This window comes from Oryza sativa, chromosome 8, assembly GCF_034140825.1.
Source record: "Oryza sativa Japonica Group chromosome 8, ASM3414082v1".
In the NCBI taxonomy this organism is placed as follows: Eukaryota; Viridiplantae; Streptophyta; class Magnoliopsida; order Poales; family Poaceae; genus Oryza; species Oryza sativa.
The window spans coordinates 19,871,527-19,889,344 of NC_089042.1; the positions used below are offsets into that span (position 1 = coordinate 19,871,527).

At 42.0% G+C, this 17,818-nt stretch overlaps 4 protein-coding genes across 5 annotated transcripts; 1 reads left to right on the forward strand and 3 right to left on the reverse strand.

The window, feature by feature from the left end:
- Positions 1 to 827: 827 nt before the first annotated feature.
- On the reverse strand, positions 828 to 4,101 carry LOC4345559 (mitochondrial pyruvate carrier 1). The gene is made up of 5 exons (NM_001424516.1): positions 4,001 to 4,101; positions 3,749 to 3,884; positions 2,739 to 2,793; positions 1,338 to 1,473; positions 828 to 1,008 (listed from the first exon to the last, which is right to left on the reverse strand). Exons 2-5 carry the CDS (start codon positions 3,842 to 3,844, stop codon positions 972 to 974), a joined length of 324 nt encoding a protein of 107 aa, NP_001411445.1. The 5' UTR covers positions 3,845 to 3,884; positions 4,001 to 4,101; the 3' UTR covers positions 828 to 971.
- A 666-nt stretch (positions 4,102 to 4,767) lies between these two features.
- On the reverse strand, positions 4,768 to 9,727 carry LOC4345560 (uncharacterized). Of its 2 annotated transcripts, none has more exons than XM_015792853.3 (9): positions 9,575 to 9,727; positions 8,645 to 8,849; positions 8,072 to 8,267; positions 7,729 to 7,899; positions 7,525 to 7,641; positions 6,910 to 7,107; positions 5,860 to 5,919; positions 5,674 to 5,772; positions 4,768 to 5,185 (listed from the first exon to the last, which is right to left on the reverse strand). In XM_015792853.3, exons 2-9 carry the CDS (start codon positions 8,791 to 8,793, stop codon positions 5,027 to 5,029), a joined length of 1,149 nt encoding a protein of 382 aa, XP_015648339.1. In that variant the 5' UTR covers positions 8,794 to 8,849; positions 9,575 to 9,727; the 3' UTR covers positions 4,768 to 5,026. The 2 variants fall into 2 exon arrangements, with proteins under 2 accessions (XP_015648339.1, XP_015648338.1); XM_015792852.3 differs by having other exon boundaries at positions 9,402 to 9,727.
- Positions 9,728 to 10,728: 1,001 nt separating this feature from the next.
- LOC4345561 (uncharacterized) lies at positions 10,729 to 12,265 on the forward strand. The gene has a single exon (XM_015793354.3). It carries the CDS (start codon positions 10,774 to 10,776, stop codon positions 11,908 to 11,910), a length of 1,137 nt encoding a protein of 378 aa, XP_015648840.1. The 5' UTR covers positions 10,729 to 10,773; the 3' UTR covers positions 11,911 to 12,265.
- A 433-nt stretch (positions 12,266 to 12,698) lies between these two features.
- Positions 12,699 to 14,048, reverse strand: LOC4345562 (uncharacterized). Its single transcript, XM_015793473.3, has one exon. It carries the CDS (start codon positions 14,031 to 14,033, stop codon positions 12,876 to 12,878), a length of 1,158 nt encoding a protein of 385 aa, XP_015648959.1. The 5' UTR covers positions 14,034 to 14,048; the 3' UTR covers positions 12,699 to 12,875.
- Positions 14,049 to 17,818: the final 3,770 nt, after the last annotated feature.

The window sequence follows — 17,818 nt, forward strand, 5'->3', positions numbered from 1 at the left end:
TAAAGGTGTTGGTTTTTTTTTTTTCATTTCACGAAGGTGAGAAAATATTATAGACTTATAATATTAGTTCTACAGTTTTCGAAACCTATAGTGGTGGCCGTTTTATGTGTTTTGTAGTGGTGGTTGGCCGCACGATCGTGCAACGCACGGGGGCGTCATGCGGGTCGGGATGTCGTTCTAGCCCATTGGTGTGCGGCCGCCGGTAGAAGGTGGGCTTGGGCTTGGCGATCGAGTAGGCGGTGGTGTCGGCGCTGGTTTCCGAGGCGGCGGGGACAGATTCCGACGAAGCCATGGCCCGCAGCCGTGTGCGCTATGGCTTTTGCATGCAACCTGCTCGAACTCTGGCACGCGAGGTGGAAACCACGGGGACCTAGGCCCTGTTTGGTTCCATGGGCTAATGTTTAGCCCTCACTTTTTAGCCTCAAATTAGCCCTCAAGGATCCAAACAGGTGGGCTAATTTTGAACTAATGTGAATTAGCCCCCCTCAAAATATTAGCCCCTTCAAGGGGTGCTAATGGGGCTAATTTTGTGTGGGGACCATCAAAAAGCAGCTCTGTCTCTCTCCTTCTCTCTCCTTTCTTTCTACTCTCTCTTTACCTTTTAGCCTTGAATTAGCCCATGGATCCAAACATACCACCCTAGGCTAATGTTTAGCCTACCAATTCATGACTAAATATTAGCTCTCAAAATTAGCCCTGGACTAATATTCCAAACAGGGCCCTAATCGCATTGCACTTCTAATCGGTTTGTACCTATACTATTCCTTTTTCAGATAATCTGTACTCTTTTTTTTTTTTGAGCTGGACTAACTGTGGAGAAAGGGCTTCAGTCATAAATACTTATTTTTCTCCAAATATTTATATAAAGGATATTTATACAATGCACAATGCAGACAACTATAGGGCACGGAATAAAGCGTTACAGAAATCCAGGAAACGAAGCTTTACTTATTGAGCAAGAGACTTCATCTTCACTGCTGGCCCTCTGGCTCTTTATTCTCCAGGTACCTACAATATTCCCATGCAAAACGTAGGAACTTATACATACCTGATACAACAGGGAAGAAATGCAAGCACAAACCATGTCCGTGACAATTTCCATTTTGGTACTGTATACTCGATACTCACTACTCACTCCGGTGATAAATATAAGTCGTGCATGTATTTCAATTTTCAAGAGGTAGCATTTATAACTTTTGACTGAGAATTAGCCTAACACTTTACATGTTTTGTGGCATGCAGGTGATAACATTAGATATGTATTTGAAAATACATGTTAATTTCAATTTCATAGTTGCTATTATGTTGAGGCAGCCAAAGCACTGTGAAAATCTTACCCCTGAGCTCTCGCCCAGCGTGAGAACTGATATAACTGAACGCTTTCGTTGGAGGCGTGACAAGCCAGAAGCAAGTAGTTCCGCGGTTGTACCATCCACGCAAACCTCATAAAGAGTCCAGAATACACACACATGGCTGCACAAAACATAGTGGTTATTTTTTTTTCCTTGAACAAATCGGCACAGATTGTGCCCATTTTATTGATATTGAGGGAAAAAATTACAGCCCCTAAGGGAAAAACTATAGGGGCTAATGATATTGAAGATTATGCATTAAAATGCTGTGCCTTAGAAAAGAGGGATGTACACTGCTAGATTCGTTTGTAAGGTAAGATTTAGGGGTTGCCGTGAGCGCCAGGATGCAGAGCCTGTCTAAGTGCAAGATTCCACTAAAAGTAAAGTTAATTTTATTGTAAGCTTGTTAACACAAATTACAATCAGCTACTCAACTGAAGAGGCAATGGAAAGGGAACATGAATTTGTGCCTTGCCTGGTCAACCGGAAACTGAAGGCCATGCCCTGTTCTGATGGTATGCGACTCAATTTTTGCAGTGCTGTTTGACAGAAATGTTTCACAAGGAAAAGGCCCATAGATGATTTGAAGGGTTCATTGAGCAACTGGCTCCTTCAGAGTATGATCCTAACTTCTAGCTATTACATGACCATTAGGAGTTTTGCAGCTCTATCTTGGATCTTCTGGCAGATTAGGAGTACGATGGTGATTGAATAGAGTTTCCTCCATAGCCTATTGATGTGAAGTTCAAAACTCTTCTTACTTGCACTATGAACAAACATCTAGGTTGGGCATACATATCACGAGCCTGATGAAGACTGAACTTGGAGTTCAAGAATCGGAAAGAAGGTGAGAAAAATCACTTCTGATGATGGTGGAAGCTGATGGGATATTAGAGTTAGATGCTCACGTGGCAACTACTTTACTTTTTGCTTAGTGAGTTCAGTGATTCAGCAAGTATTTATGTGCCAAAAAGCAGCTGGTAACCCCAATTTTCCTTTTGACTTTTATTCTATTGTAGAACTTGTTAATCACTTTTGGGAAAACAAAAAGGGTTGATACTGTTGTCTAAAAAATACTTCCTCCGTTTTAGATTATAAGTTGTTTTGACTTTTTTTTTCTAGTCAAACTTACTTTAATTTGATCAAGTTTATAGAAAAAAATAGTAACATCTACAACACCAAATTAGTTTCATTAAAACTAACATTTAATATATTTTGATAATATTTTTCTTTTGTGTCGGAAATATTGCTATATTTATCTATAAACTTGGTCAAACATAAAAAAGTTTTACTAGAAAAAAGTCAAAATGACTTATAATATGAAACGGAGGGAGTATGGATTTATCAAAAAGGAATTGTAGCTAAACCCACAAGCTCATCACCTACCTGCTGTCATATTGCCGGATATCATTTCAGGAGGCTTGTTCATGTCAACTAAGCCCTGGAAGAAAACAAAACATAAAGAAGGGAGTAAGGTGCTACTCAATTATAGTGCAAGGACAAGTAAGTATATAATACAGCATGAATTTCCACAGGAAATTCAACTAGAAGTCTAGAAATGTTGTATTAGAAGAATTAAATTATTCAGAATTTCAGATGCGGTTTATTTAATGGACAGCAAATTTATAGGGTCATCAACATCCACGGTGATAGATCATAATTAAATAATTAAGTATGATGAATGGTGCAAGAGTTATCTGCAATTGACATTTTCACAACAGCCTGTTAACTGTGAGCTACACACACATTAAAAAGGCATGACATGTGAGCTACACACACATTAAGGCATGACATGTTGCGCAGCTAGACTGCACGCACTGATACACAATCAGTCATCAGAAAATATTCCATGACGCAACAAAATACTGAATACCTATGGATATAATTGTCAACCAATTTTGCACAGCACGTCACATGATTATCAAGATTAACGATGTAACAGTTTCTAGGATTGTAGACTTGTGTGCCTACATGACTGGATGAAACACCCGCATGATTGCTATGCAACAAAATCAACCCCTCATCTCGTTAGTCAACTCTCAACAATCATCAGTAGTACTCTCTTTACAACTTCCAAATCACCTACAAAATGTCAGTTAGACAGTTACGCCCCAAAGGTTGTCAACCAGGATTAACTCTCTACTTCCTAAAGATCACTACCGCCCAAGATGGCTATGAAACGGACCTTTTGCACCAAACAATCTGATATCCTCATGCCTAATCGTGTTCAAGCTACAGGTATACTACACACAACCTCAGTGATCGAAGGGGAAAACTTCAATCCTCTCAACAAAATGCGCCACGTTCTACTTGACCAAAATATGATATCAAAATCACAGCACCCAAATCGCAAAATGACATTGACCGATTATTATTAGACGGTAGTATGTTCGTACCGCGAGGACGAAGCCCCAGTTAGCGACGGGACCCCAGAAGTGGGTGGTCCTGGGGCCGACGGGGCTGTTCCAGAACGCCTTCGCCGCCGTCGCCATGCCCGGGAATCTGCCCCTCCGCCGAGCTGCTCCAAATCACCTGATCATGCCACACTTTTATCTCATCATCGCTAGCTGCCGAATCGCGCTTCCAACACCAACAGGCAACACAGCACGAGATCGACGGTGGTAATTTGAACAGGAGGAGGGAGAGACCACTTAGCTACGGGACGACGGCGACGGCGACGGCGGCGGAGGCGGCGGCGGTTGGAGAGGCCGACGCGGTTGACGAGCGTGATTTAGGGAGCGAGGGGATTGGAGATTTGGAGGTGGGGTGGGTTGGGATTTGGGAACAAATTCACTCAAAAGAAGAAAATGAATCGGTAGAATGGGTCATGGTCTCATGGACTCCACGCCAAATTCACATGAACTGTTTTTTTTTTTTTGTTGAAAATTTAGACTCTAAAGTACAAAACTGAGCGGCGTGTTTCTTGTTGTCAAGGCTGCTAGGAACAAAAAAGAACAGTATTTGTAGTGGCGTTTTGACAAGGCACTAGATGAAAAACAGTATGATATCACCTATCCCACCGGCAGAACTAAAATATTGCAACGCAAGCTGCCCTTCTCTTTTCTGCTCCATGTTCTTAACGGATGAATGCACAGGCTCAGTGCAAATTTTGCAAAAACTTTCTGTATATGAAATTCTTGTAATATTGTTTTATATCTACTTTTCAACTTTATAGTAGTTAATTCATTCATTTGTACCCTCAAATAATTATCACAAACCATTCATCTATTCAGCAAAAAAAAACACACAAGGTAAAATCATCCACTGCTACCCCACTAATATTGCTGGGAAGAAGGAATTCAATTCGTAGGGAACAAATCCTCACATATATTGCCAACATGTAAGAATATCACACCGTTGTATTTCAGAGCCTTGTCCATATAATGATAGAAACGAATACAAACAGAATAAAATCTTATTCACCAACAGGTATTCCATCTCATTCACCAAGATAGTATTTACAATTTGGCATTCCTTACAATTTTTCAGCGTGAGAAAAACAACATCAAGAACTACAAAGTTGACGATGCATCTGCACCTTTTGTGCTTGTGGAAACTGGTTTAACTTTCTTTTTTTAAAAAAAAATAATATAACAGAGAGATGAACGAATAATTGTCATTCTTTACAGTGTAATAAAACAAGGTGTGACTCGTTATACAACACAAGATTTGTCTCATTTTTCACTATTAGTAAAGTTGCTTAAGGCACGGCTACCAATCCTGCTCATCGTTTTCAATTTGAGAGGATGAGACCGCTTAGTACTTGCGCTTGCATTGGATCCTTCTAATTTTTTCTGATACTCTTTCTCCAGCTCTTCAAGACGACCAGACACCTGTAAATAATGTAAGGAATTGCCTCAGTTATCTATCTGGTACTGCAAGTTCCTATCAGTTCTACAGAAGATTACCAATAATTAACAGATTAGATTCACATATATATATATATATACATATATATATATATATATATATATATATATATATATATATATATATATATATATATATATATATATATATATATATATATATATATATATATATATATATATATATATATATATAAGTTGAGATCTAAAGTTACATCGACTGCTCCTTATAAGTCATACCATAAGTCACGCAAAAACGACAAATAGATTGCTGTACCACAGAAGAGAAAAGCAGGCTAACAAAAAAACGAACACCTTAAGTTTTGCCATAATATGGAGGGAAGGGAAAAAATGATGAGCATGGCCACATGCACAAACAAATTCATCACACAAGAAGAATTCACAAAAGGTTTGACATAATGTAGCATTTGGTACAAAAAACAGCTCATCACCTTGAATGTGAAGGCAATTGGCAATAGTACATCAGGATCAGTTGCCTCTTCTGGGAAGTTTCTGAAAGCATGTAGAAGTTTCTCGAAAGGCAATTTGACCTGGCAGCACGTTACAAACTTCAGCACATCTCCAAAAATAAGACTTAAAACAAAAGCAGCCAAAAAAAGGGCAAAGAGAATATTCACCAATTCATCATGGCAAAATCTCAATAGAGCCAATCCAACTTGGAATACAACCTTAATGCCCTGTAGATAACAATGACACAGTAATCAGTATTTTTTTTTTTAATCTTGCATCAAGAAGACCAGTAGATGGAAATTAAATGAGTTCAATTGCACTTTACAAGTATATGCTTATAGGAAAGAACAATGACCATTCATATAAAAAAATTATCTTAGCCTGAAGATATAATAATTGACTTGAAGATATAATAAAAATGAAAACACAAGCACCAGTATGAGATTTTCTCCAGAGTGCATAGTACAATGGCAGTGCTATGTGGGCCAGCCAGACCAGCAATCAGATAGTTATGAGATTGGCTTCAATAAACCAGTGAAACCCAAGTTAAATTTCAACCCAAACTCCTTCCTCCACCTTTGCATCTCGCCAGAAATTGAACAAAAGGAGAAAAAGAAAGACAGCCTGATAGCAAGCTGCTCCTGGCGTTTGGTTATGCACATTGGAGAAATCAAAGACACCTCAAGAGCCAGCTATTGACTCACTATGCTCTATGCATACACGAGTTTATTTCATATATAGTAAAAATATTTAATAAAATGTTCAGTCCAACTAGTGATCAGTAATTTGAGAATCCAGATTGGACAACAGTGCTACAAGGAACTGGGCAATTAAAGGTGTTAACTAGCTACTAAAAACTGTTTTTTCTGTGGTTCGTATATTGCAATTGCACAGCGTACAACCCATCAGAGAATTTACTTTTAAGGTGCATTCAAGTCGGTCAATCAGATGTAAGCTCAAACAAACCCCGCTATTGATAATAATCAACTGGATATAGCACCCTCCATTAGGCTACATAATTTCATTAGGTACAACTTTAAAACAGTAAATCAGTAATAGATGCTTATTATTCGTTAGTTAAGAATGTTATTGCATGGGATCTAAAACTATAATCATAATGTATTAGAATAAATTGTGCCTTGAAAATCAGTCAATCTTAGCTCATAACCTCAGATAAAAAGTAAACAGAACAATTATATGGCGGGCAAGATTCTGACCTCATACAGGAAGACATCCCAAACTCTAAGAGTTAGATGAAAAGGGAAGGAATACGAGAAAACAGTGATAAACCATTGACTTGCATACATGCTTGGATTTATCATTTCTTCAATAAAATGCTGTCCCAACTGTGGCATTTGCTCCAGAACTAATTTCTCAAACTGATACAGATATTGCTGCACAAGCGGCAAACCAGCCTGTTGCAAGAATATAAACAGTAGTTTGTTCAGTATTAGCTTTAGAATATGCAGGCTTTTCATGTAGTGTAAAAATTGTATATGCACCATCACCAATTGCTCAAATTGATGACAGTAATGCTAAAGCAGTGACAAAACATGTACTCGGGAGTATAAAGTGTAAATTTTGTCCATTAGTTCAACAGATAAGTTTTGAGGAGAAAACAACAGAGTGGAGTGGTAGAAAATGGAGATAAGCATGAAGTAAGTATGACTAAGCATTCATATCGAAAGTACTGGACAATATATACTGAATCAAAATCTTCAAGCTATTTTTCACTCTTTCATCGGAAGTTGGAAGTTTGAGTTCTAAAGAATCATTATAATTTATTGAAACCACAGGGAAATTATGTGGCCAAAGGAATTCAATTGCATTACCTGATACAAACCTTCCATTGGCGCATGAACAGCTCCCTTCAGCAAAGCAACTAATAACCAAAATGCATCTTCTTCACTCATATAAAGAAGTAGCAAGCCAGCTAAAAATCCCATTCCCTGCATCATGATTATGCAAAAGAGAACACATATTACTCAACAGAATAAGTTTATATCCTAAAACTAGTCAGCAGTTTTAACACAAACCTGCACGTATCCAACATCCCTATCATAAACAGAGTATGCTTTTAGAACATTATACAAGGATCTTTGGCCTGGACCATGTCTCTGTTGGAAGAAAATATGTGATGGAAAAGTACGTGATATGTCACGAATTATTTCCAATTCTGATGCAGATGTCTCGTATATGACCAGTGTCTGTCCAAAAAATAGTATAGAAATGTAATAATGTTGACAAGATATGTATGACTCTTAAGACAATATCCTGATAATTTAGAAATAACTACTAAGACAACAGAAAGTTAAAAAATAATAGGGAACATTCAACAAAAATCAGGGCAAGCAGTTCTTTCACAATTGTTATAGGTACCTCATAAACCCCAGGGTTCATTAGCAAAAGGTCCCTGCTGCCTGAAATTAACTGCCAAACAAGTCCTCTAAGGCAATCAGGAATTCCTTTCCTTATTCTTCTTTTAACCACATGAGGGTTTCTTCTAACATAATGTTTCCAGTCACTACCACCAACACCTATCATCTTCCTCCATTTTTTTATCCTCCTTCCGTCCCTATGGTTACCCAAAAATATGTCAGCTGTGAGGTTAGTGAAGTAATGCACAGTAAGCCAGTACCCACTTTACAAAAGTAAACTAGATGCATTACAAAAGTGATAGCATGATATCAAAGCGACAAAAATAATATAACGAAGAGCAAGTATGCATTATAAGCCAAGATTTCAGATATATGATAACACATCAGGTACTAAACATAAAGCTGTCAGCTACTAGACACTGAGGTTGCCATACCACAACACACTGCAACAAACTAATTTACTTGCAGAGAACTGAAAACAGCTTCTCTAGAAGATTTACTGTTTCCAGCTAATCATCTAAACAAACAATTATCAGGGTATATACAAAGAGACCACCAATAAGGCATTACATACCTTTCACGCTCACGTTCATGTATGAATTTACTCTTCGAAATCCCATCAGGAGAGGTACCCTGTTCTGGCTTAATGAAACCAAATCTGTCCACAGGCCGAGAAGGCGCTGGCCCAGGCTCAGTGTCATCAACAGCTTTCTTCTTATCCATACCAATTAGCTCTCAAGGATGTCCTTGCAATACAACACAGAAACCTCCTTGTCTACCTGCCATTGATTTACAAACATAAGCACCATTGCCATGAAGCTCCCAACACATAAATTACACATTAAGCTGAGTTGAATCTGAACATAGCATTGCATACAAGAACAGAATCCAGATAAAGGTGAACCGAATCGGAAGTGGCAGCATAGTAGAACTCGCCTAACGCATGACAAGCTAGTCAGGCAGCAGCGGATCGCGGATGGCTAGAAAAGAAGGCAGCGGGGAAGGTTTATCAACGGGTCCGGTTGGAATTCGAGCTTGCAAAATCAGTGCCAATGGTGGGGATTGGTGGCGCTGCTGCGCTGCGACGGTGAGGGAATTTGGGAAGACTCAACAGTGGCACAGAGATCTCGAGGCCTACTGTTGTTTTACCACCTTCCAATTAAGACTTAATTTGGCTAATATGAAAAAAAAAATCTACTGAATGTGCGATTGGGTTGAGGCCCTCTCTCTCCACCCAATCTCCCACCCAAATTGCTGCCACCATGGGCAGGCAGGGTTTGATCGCTATTGCCTATTTGAATCGTGACAAGCTACTTGGTTAGTCGAAATACCTTACGATCCGGTGAGGAATTGTATTCGGGGCCTCCAGCTGCCGCCGGAGTCGGGGACGAAGCGACGCCTCGGGTCGTCGGAGACCGCCGCGGCGGCGACCACGCGTCGTTTTGCGGACCTCAGGAAGGGGAGAGAGAGAGAGAGAGAGAGAGAGAGAGAGAGAGGCTCTAACCCGAAGAGTGGGAAATCCGGGGGGTCGGGCGTTGCGGAGGGAAGGAGGCGGCGCGTCAGGGCGGCGGCGGGCGGCGAGATGCGGTCGCGGTTGAGAGAAGAGACGCGAGACGACGAGAGAGAGAGAAGGGGGGCGTGACCGCGTGACGTTCACGACCTGTTTGGGCCTTGTTTTGGTGGTAAATCCTTTGTTTAGATGGGCCTTGAAACCGGCCCATCCAACGAGCGTGGGGCGGAGATTTTCGACTCGTCTTCCGTTACGGCCCATCAACGAGCCCTCGATGACACGTACTCCCTCCATTAAAAAAAAAAAAGGCAAACATTAAATTTGCGTGTCAAATATTTGATCGTTCGTTTTATTTAAAAAAAATATGAAAATAAATAAAAAGGTAAGTCACGCATAAAATATTAATCATGTTTTATCATCTAACAACAATGAAAATACTAATTATAAAAGAATTTTATATAAGACGGAACGGTCAACGTTCAACAAAGAAAAGGTCAACGCGTTACTGGTCACGTACACAGGTCGACTCGTGCTGTACTACCATGAAACACCTGGCCACATGCCGTCGTGATCTCGACTTCTCAAGTCGTACGGTTCTTGGTCAGCAAGCCAAGATGATAATTTCGACGAAATCCCCCTTTTTTTTTTTTTTGCTTCTGGTCAAACAAAAACGCTATTGCACCAATAAATACACCCTTGGTCAACACGGATGCTTTATGTCGGTTTGAGGCGTACATAAGCAGAAAATACTCGACAACTTGGAAAATGGAGACACGTCTCCATGCTTTTGTCTCAAAAAATATATATATGAACATGCATGGAGTATTCTGATAAGATCAGAAAACATTTTCGTCAACATTCATCGTGCGTAGCAAATACTCCGTCCGTACATCTAAAGAAAATTGTTTAGAACAATGTTTAAATTAAAACTTGAAAATATAAATCATGAATAAGTTGTTGAGTTTGAAAATGTAAAAATTATATGTATAGATTTGTCTTAAAAAATACTTTCATGAATATTTTTATAGAAACAAGAAGTTAAAGTTGTGTTTTGAAGACTGTGTCGCTGTTCTAAACGACTTTCTTAACGAGTATGGAGGGAGTATATAGTGCAATATAAGTACGTGCTCACTGTCATTGTGGTAAGCAAACTAAACATGTGCACTGGCTGCGAAATATAGAGAAACCAAACAATGTACGCGACCAAGCCGCTCTCCCTCTTCAAGAGCCACCCGGAGGCGGCGACCCAGCCGCCGCCGGATGGCCGGAACTCCGGCTACTTCGTCGTGAAGGGCCCCGACGACGACGGCGGCGGCGGCGACGACGAGACGTGCTGCTGGGGCACGTGCGGCGGGTCGCGCGTGCGCGACCTGCCGTTCCCGCAGAACCGCGTGCTGACCGTGCGGTACACGGAGCAGCACGGCGAGAGCAGCACCACCTACGCCGACGCCGTCGTGTTCGTCCCCGTCCCCGACCTGCCGCTGGCGTCGAACCGGTACTACGCCGTCGTCGCCGCCGGCAAGCACAAGGGCCTCGTCAGGGCGTGCTCCCGCGAGGAGGACATGACCACGCTCTGCTTCTGCCGCTGCATCAACGACGCCAAGCCGAGGGTGTTCGACCCGGCCGACGTCTACCAGCAGGTCGAGATCGTGCAGCGGCGGCGCGGCCGGTTCACGGCGAGGTCCGTCGCCGCCGACGGCTTCCCCTACTTCCTCTACCGCAAGAAGTACTGGCGCGTGTACGCCTCCAAGCCGAAGCACTTCGACCTCGGCGAGGCGCCGGGGCTGAACGCCGCGCTCCGGTCGCGCCAGCTCGCCCTCGACGCGTTCCCGGTGACGACGACCGCCGCCGTCGGGAAGTGGTACGCCCCGTTCTTCCTCGTCAAGGAGAGCGGCGTCTCCCCGCCGGAGCAGATGGACCGCGCCACGTTCTACGAGGTGTCGCTCGAGCAGCGGTGGGAGGCGGCGGCGCACGGGCACGGCGACGGCTACGCGGGGAAGCTGGACAGCAAGAGGGTGCTCATCGGCGGGAGCGTCGAGGGGAGGCAGGAGGGCGGCGGGCGCCACGGCGACGACGGGTACGTGTGGTTCAGGGCGGCGGCGGCGGCGGGCGGCGGCGGGCAGAGGGTGGGTTTGTGCGCGAGCCTGTGGGAGAGGATGAGGTGGGAGGAGTACAGGGGAGGGTGGGTCGACGAGCACGAGGGCGCCGGCGAGGTGGCCGGCGGCGGGTCGGTGCTGGTGGAGAGGTTCGTCGTGAAGCGGATGGACGGCAGCGTCGCGGTCGCCGTCGACTTTGTGCACTTCAACAAGGCCAGGGAGAAGCTGGTGTAAATTGTAATCGTGTCACTCTGTCACTGTCAGGTTATACCTATCAAATGCACAGTTGCGAATCTTCAGGTTAAATCCTTCAAAAACCATAAAAAGGAAGAAGAAGAAGAAGAAGAAGAAGAAGAAGAAGAAGAAGAAGAAGAAGAAGAAGAAGAAGAAGAAGAAGAAGAAGAAGAAGTTGCGATTTGTAATGATTTTTTTTTATCAACTCTGTGAGACAGTGGAGAAGATGTATTTGTTATGGTTTGTCAATCACCTTGCTTTGAGCTTTCGCCTTGGTATGTACTCCGTACTATGTATGTGCAAATTACGTAGTAAGCACTTGAATGGGAAACTGTTTTATTCACCTGGATGGATATCCACCCGTTTAATACATACCATTTAAATGGTTATAAAAAAATTAAAAATTTTGAAAAGATAAATCAATATGTAATATATCACTCTACAAATATGCAAGTTAAAATTTAACGCTCTCTTATCATTTTATAGTAACTATATAGCTTAATTGTTGAGTGACCTGAGTAGTACCCCAAGGTTCTGAATTCAAATCTCCATAGGAACGAATTTCAGATTGGGTTATTAAGTTCCCTATTTCAATAGTCGTATATATCCAGTTGAATGTATAGGCCGGGTGAAAAATACCCTTCTCTAAACAAAAAAAAATTGGTAAAAATCCCGTAAATGTAAATCTTAAAATGTGTGTCGCCTTACATTTTAAAATGGACGATGTATTACTCATCATTATCAGTAATTAATTAATTAACTAACTAACCGTAGTAAAGAACAATATCTAAGGTTATACACGCATGCATACAACATAATCATATACAGTACAATCCTTGCAAAAAGAAAAAAAAAACTCAAATACAACACGAGTATACAACTACGCAAATACAAGCGATCGAAAGGTCTCGTACTGATCTAGTTGCAATTGAAAGGTCTTCGCTAGTACTGGTCCTAGTAGTTGTCTAGTTGATCTTGTTGACGTGGGAAAAGTCAAACGCCACCACCACGCTGCCGTCCAGCCTCCTCACCGCGAACCTCTCCACCAGCACCGACCTGCCGCCGGCGCCGCCGGACATCGTCTTCCTGACGCCGCCGCCGCCAACTTCCTCGTCGGCGACCCACCCGCCTCTCTGCTCCTCCCACACCATCTTCTCCCACAGGCTCGCGTGCACGCCCACCCTCTGCCCCGCGGGCCACGTCGTCGTCGCCGCGCTGAACCACACGTACCCGTCGCCGCTGCCTCCGCCGGTCCGCGCGCTCGCCGCCGCCCCCACGGCCTCTTGTTTCCCCTCGACGCTCCCGCCGACGAGCACCCTCTTGCTCGCCTCGCCGCCCATGGCCTCATCCCAGCGTTGCTCCAGGACGATCTCGTAGAACGTGGACCGGTCCATCTGCGCCTTGAGTGGAACGCCGTCCTCTTTGATGTAGAAGAACGGGGTGTACCACCGCCCGACGGCCACCGCCGTCGCCGCCGTCGCCGTCGCCGTCGCCGGCGGCGGGGTGGTCAGCGAGCGCGAGCGGAGCGGGTCGTTGAGGCCAAGCGCCTCGGCGAGGTCGAAGTGCTTGGGCCTGGACGCGTACGCCAGCCAGCGCTTGCTCCGGTAGAGGAAGTAGGGGAGGCCGTCGGCGGCGACGGACCTCGCCGTGAACCCGCCCCTGTTCGGCACGATCTCCATCTGCTGGTACACGTCGGCGGGGTCGAACGGCCGGGGCTTCGCGTCGCGGACGCACCGGCAGAAGCAGTGCGTCGCCGCGTCGTCCTCCCTGGAGCACGCGCGCACGAGGCCGCGGTGCTTGCCCGCGGCGAGGACGGCGTAGTACCGGTTCGAGGAGGGCGGCGCGCCGGGGACGGGCACGAACACGACGGCGTCCGCGTAGGCGTCGGCGTACTTGCCGAGCGCCGGGTCGCTGACCGTGACGACGCGGTTCTGCGGGAACGGGAGCCCGCGCACGCGCGGCTGGCTGCGCAAGCCCCAGCACCGCGTCTCGTCGGTGCCCTCCTCGTCGCTCTTCACGGCGAGGTAGCCGGAGCAGCCGCCCTCCGCCGCCGCCGGCGGCAGCGGCCGCGACGTGGCATCCGGGTGGCCCGCGAACGCCGAGAGCGGCTTGGTTGCGTACATTGCTGAGTAACTTCTGATGAAGAATATTTAACGGTCTGGATTTATTAGTAGAAGACAACTGGAGAGTATATATATATTCACAGCTGAGATTCATGGCACGTGTCGCACTGTGGCCATTTCCGTGAAATTTAATTTGTTGGTGTTATCAAAGAGAAACGTATACTGCCGCGGTCAAGCCATGAACTTGACTGAATTAAATTGAGGAGAAAAATGATGGGGAGTATTCGTGAGAATTAACGTGTTCTTTTACTTTGACTACAGCTGTACAATAAGTTCAAAACAAATCAGATCGTCGGTTTCGTAGGTTTCTTCCTGAAATAAACTTCCAGCACAAAACTACAAATCGAACTTTGGATATTTTTCATAAAAATCAGATGCACTCTCTCTACCTGTTAGGTTTGCCAAAAAGCCACGTGGAAAGGCGAGAAAGCTAATCCGCGACCAGTCGCGCGCGCCCTCCCTCGCGCGATTGGACGCATGTCGCGCGTGGAGAGGAGGCGGCGACGGCGCATGATTTTTTTTTTCGGGAGCGGTTTCCCTTTTTTTTCCTGTTTTTTCTTTCCGTATATGTAGTTTGAGATTTTCTTTTCTTTTTCTATTTTTTCTTTCCGTAGTTTACGGTTCTTTTTTTTGGTTGCTTTTTTGTTTTTTCTTTCCGTATCATTATTAGTTTTTTTCGTTCTTATTACGTTATATATGTATAAATACAAACTTTGTATACGCGTATGTAAAGTTTGTATACGCGTATACAAAGTTTGTATAAGTGTATTTCTTAAGTTTTATACGTATGTACACAAACTTGGTATACGTGTATACAAAGTTTATGTACATTTTTTTGTGTTTTTTTTATACATACACACACAAACTTTATACACGTGCATATATTTTTTTATACAATAAAGTGTATAATATATATATATATATATATATATATATATATATATATATATATATATATATATATATATATATATATATATATATATATATATATATATATATATATATATATATATTATACACTTCTTGTTTCCATTAGATACACTTTATTTAAAGTGTATATAGTATATATATACACTTCTCTCCCGCTTCTTGTTTCCATTCTTTAACCAAACTTTAAATATTTTTCCTCTTAAAATATCCATCCGATTTATTATTTATTTACACATATGTATCTGTTATAATTTAAAATATTTATAATAAGATCTTGCATTACTATATTTTGATGAAAATACATATACTAGTAAAATACTCGTATGTTGCACTGGGTGAAGCCAAAAGCAATAGTGAGTGTGTGGGGAGCATAAGGCCACCAAGTTAGTCGAGGTCCTTGTAATGAATCTTTCCAGTGCAACACAAGGATGGCACTTGATCACATGACATAATTATTTGCTGCTCTAAATCCACTAATATGGATAGATGATTATAAAAAAACTATCAATACCACCTTAAAATAAAATTATGTATTACATACTAAAATTTGGAACGATAATAAGTATTTATTTTTGTCATGAATTATTATTAGAGTCGGTTGCAACACATGGGTATTTTTTCAGTAATTGATATTGACAAACAAATATTGTAAAGAGTAGCCATAGTAGAAGAATTTTTTTTTTGGCCAGCTATTTGATCAAGCTCACTGCACTCCAATAGCAGAATCGCTTTAACTCGAAAAAAAACTAAAAATTAGAAGAAAATCGTACAACGAATAAAAAAAAGTGGGGAGTGATATGGTTAGGTGTCCTGTGGCGTATGAGAAATTGAGAACCTTCACGCGTTGCGTAGGAAGCACGATTTAATTTGTTGGTGATAACATGTTTCTTCTTGCAACAATACAATGATTTGTGGGGGTAGTGTTTGATGGGCCAATAATGTCAGCGAGCAAAAGGAGGCATGTGATTGCATTTTTACTTCATTTAACTATAAAAAAGCGTGACCAGTTCAATTTCCATCGCTTGAAAGAGATCCATCCAAGTACATGGGACCCGATACAGTGTTCCGTCATCTTTTTTCCGATCCCTGGTTTGTGAGTCCCTCTACCCACGTTGCCCGTAAGTTCAGATTTTGCATAGTGCGGCTGCATCGCGCGTCTGGACATTGTATCACGCGGATCAACGATGAATAGGAATTGAAGCCAGGCACCGACGAATGAAAAAAAAAACTATGGAAACCTTACGTATTTTTTAAGTAGGATTAGATAAGTAATAGAGATAGAGATAAAGATATATATAGCAGAAAAAACCATTTGTTAACCACCTAACCATGAGCCCTCTTCTGCATAGAATTCTCTTATTATGACATGGCACGCTGCATGTGTTCATTGTTCTTGTCTAATCAGCATTCTACAGCTTCTTAGCTTCTGATATTATTAGACATGGCACCCTGCATGTGCTCAGTGTTCTTGTCTTAATTAGCTGCCGCTAATTCTCCAGCTGCTTAGCTCCTGATATTAGCTAGACATGGCACTCTGCATGTGCTCAGTGTTCTTGTCTTAATCAGCTGCCGCTAATTCTATAGCTGCTTAACTCCTGATATCTATCTATCTATCTTCTATCTATCTATCTATCTATTATCTATCTATCTTCTATCTATCTATCTATCTATCTTCTATCTATCTATCTATCTATCTATCTATCTATCTATCTATCTTCTATCTATCTATCTATTCTATTATATACTAAAAGTCCGTTAAACTTCCTACAAACGCTCCTAAATCGCCACGTGGAACTCTACAAATGCTCCTAAGCTGCCACGTGGCAAAGAAACATCTAACCCTTGATTTTTATGTAAGTTGGTGGACCCATTATTTTCGACCATTAGATTAGATGTAAAAAAAAAAAGTAATCCACCCATCCTAATCCACCTGGGCCCACTCTATTCATGCGGATGTACGTACACGTACGGACGTATCTACTCGGTACGCTCCTATTCCCATTATTCTCTTTTCGTTCTATTATATTTTTATCTCTCCTATTTCCTTCTTTTAATAGAAAGCATAATTTATGTAAAAACATTTAAAATCATAAAAGTAACTAAATAATACATATATGTTTTGATCACAGTAGCTAAAAAAGGCACATAGAGATTGGTGTTATGGGTGCCGAAAGTGATAAAATTAACCAGCACCTATAGATCAATTTCCACCTCTACAGGTTGAAAACACAATAAAACCGGTACCTTTAATAAACTACAAGTATTGATTAATTAAAAAGCCGATACCTTCAATCTATACTAAATATCTATTAAACTTCCTACAAACGTTCCTAATCCGCTACGTGGCACTCCTACAAAAGATGTAGAGCCGCTATGTGACGCTCTAATAAATTATAGAAATTATGAGAAAAACAAAAATACCTAACAGTCGATTTTCATTTAAAATAGTGGACCCAATAATTTAAAACGTCATACCAAAATAAAATCCCTCTTACGTATGTACATACGCCTATCCTCCCCTTATTTTCTCTTTCATTTTTCTTTCTTTTGCTAATTAAGGTAGTTATTACGAGATATGCACCATAACTTAATATTGTAAATGGTTACTCCCTCCATTTCACAATGTAAGTCATTCTAGCATTTTCTATATTCATTTTGATGTTAATGAATCTAGACATATATATCTATCTAGGTTCATTAACATCAATATGAATGTGGGAAATATTAGAATGACTTACATTGTGAAACGGAGGAAGTATAACTTACTTACAAAGAGACGTCCCCTCTTCCAGTGCAAGCAGCATGCGTGCAAACCATACGCATGTACATACCTCCTCTCCATTTCTCTTTTA

Bases quoted from the DNA above. Each gene is read 5' to 3' on its own strand.
- LOC4345559 (NM_001424516.1), bottom strand. From the start codon at position 3,844: ATGGCGACGGCGGCGAAGGCGTTCTGGAACAGCCCCGTCGGCCCCAGG. The intron at 2,794-3,748 runs GTACGAACATAC...GTTTTCTTCCAG, and splicing joins ACTGGGGCTTCGTCCTCGCG to GGCTTAGTTGACATGAACAA. The intron at 1,474-2,738 runs GTAGGTGATGAG...TGTTTTGTGCAG, and splicing joins ATCCGGCAATATGACAGCAG to CCATGTGTGTGTATTCTGGA.
- LOC4345560 (XM_015792853.3), bottom strand. From the start codon at position 8,793: ATGGATAAGAAGAAAGCTGTTGATGACACTGAGCCTGGGCCAGCGCCT. The intron at 7,642-7,728 runs GTTTGTGTTAAA...ATCATGATGCAG, and splicing joins GGGATGTTGGATACGTGCAG to GGAATGGGATTTTTAGCTGG. The intron at 5,186-5,673 runs GTGATGAGCTGT...CATTATTTACAG, and splicing joins CAATTGCCTTCACATTCAAG to GTGTCTGGTCGTCTTGAAGA.
- LOC4345561 (XM_015793354.3), top strand. From the start codon at position 10,774: ATGTACGCGACCAAGCCGCTCTCCCTCTTCAAGAGCCACCCGGAGGCG.
- LOC4345562 (XM_015793473.3), bottom strand. From the start codon at position 14,033: ATGTACGCAACCAAGCCGCTCTCGGCGTTCGCGGGCCACCCGGATGCC.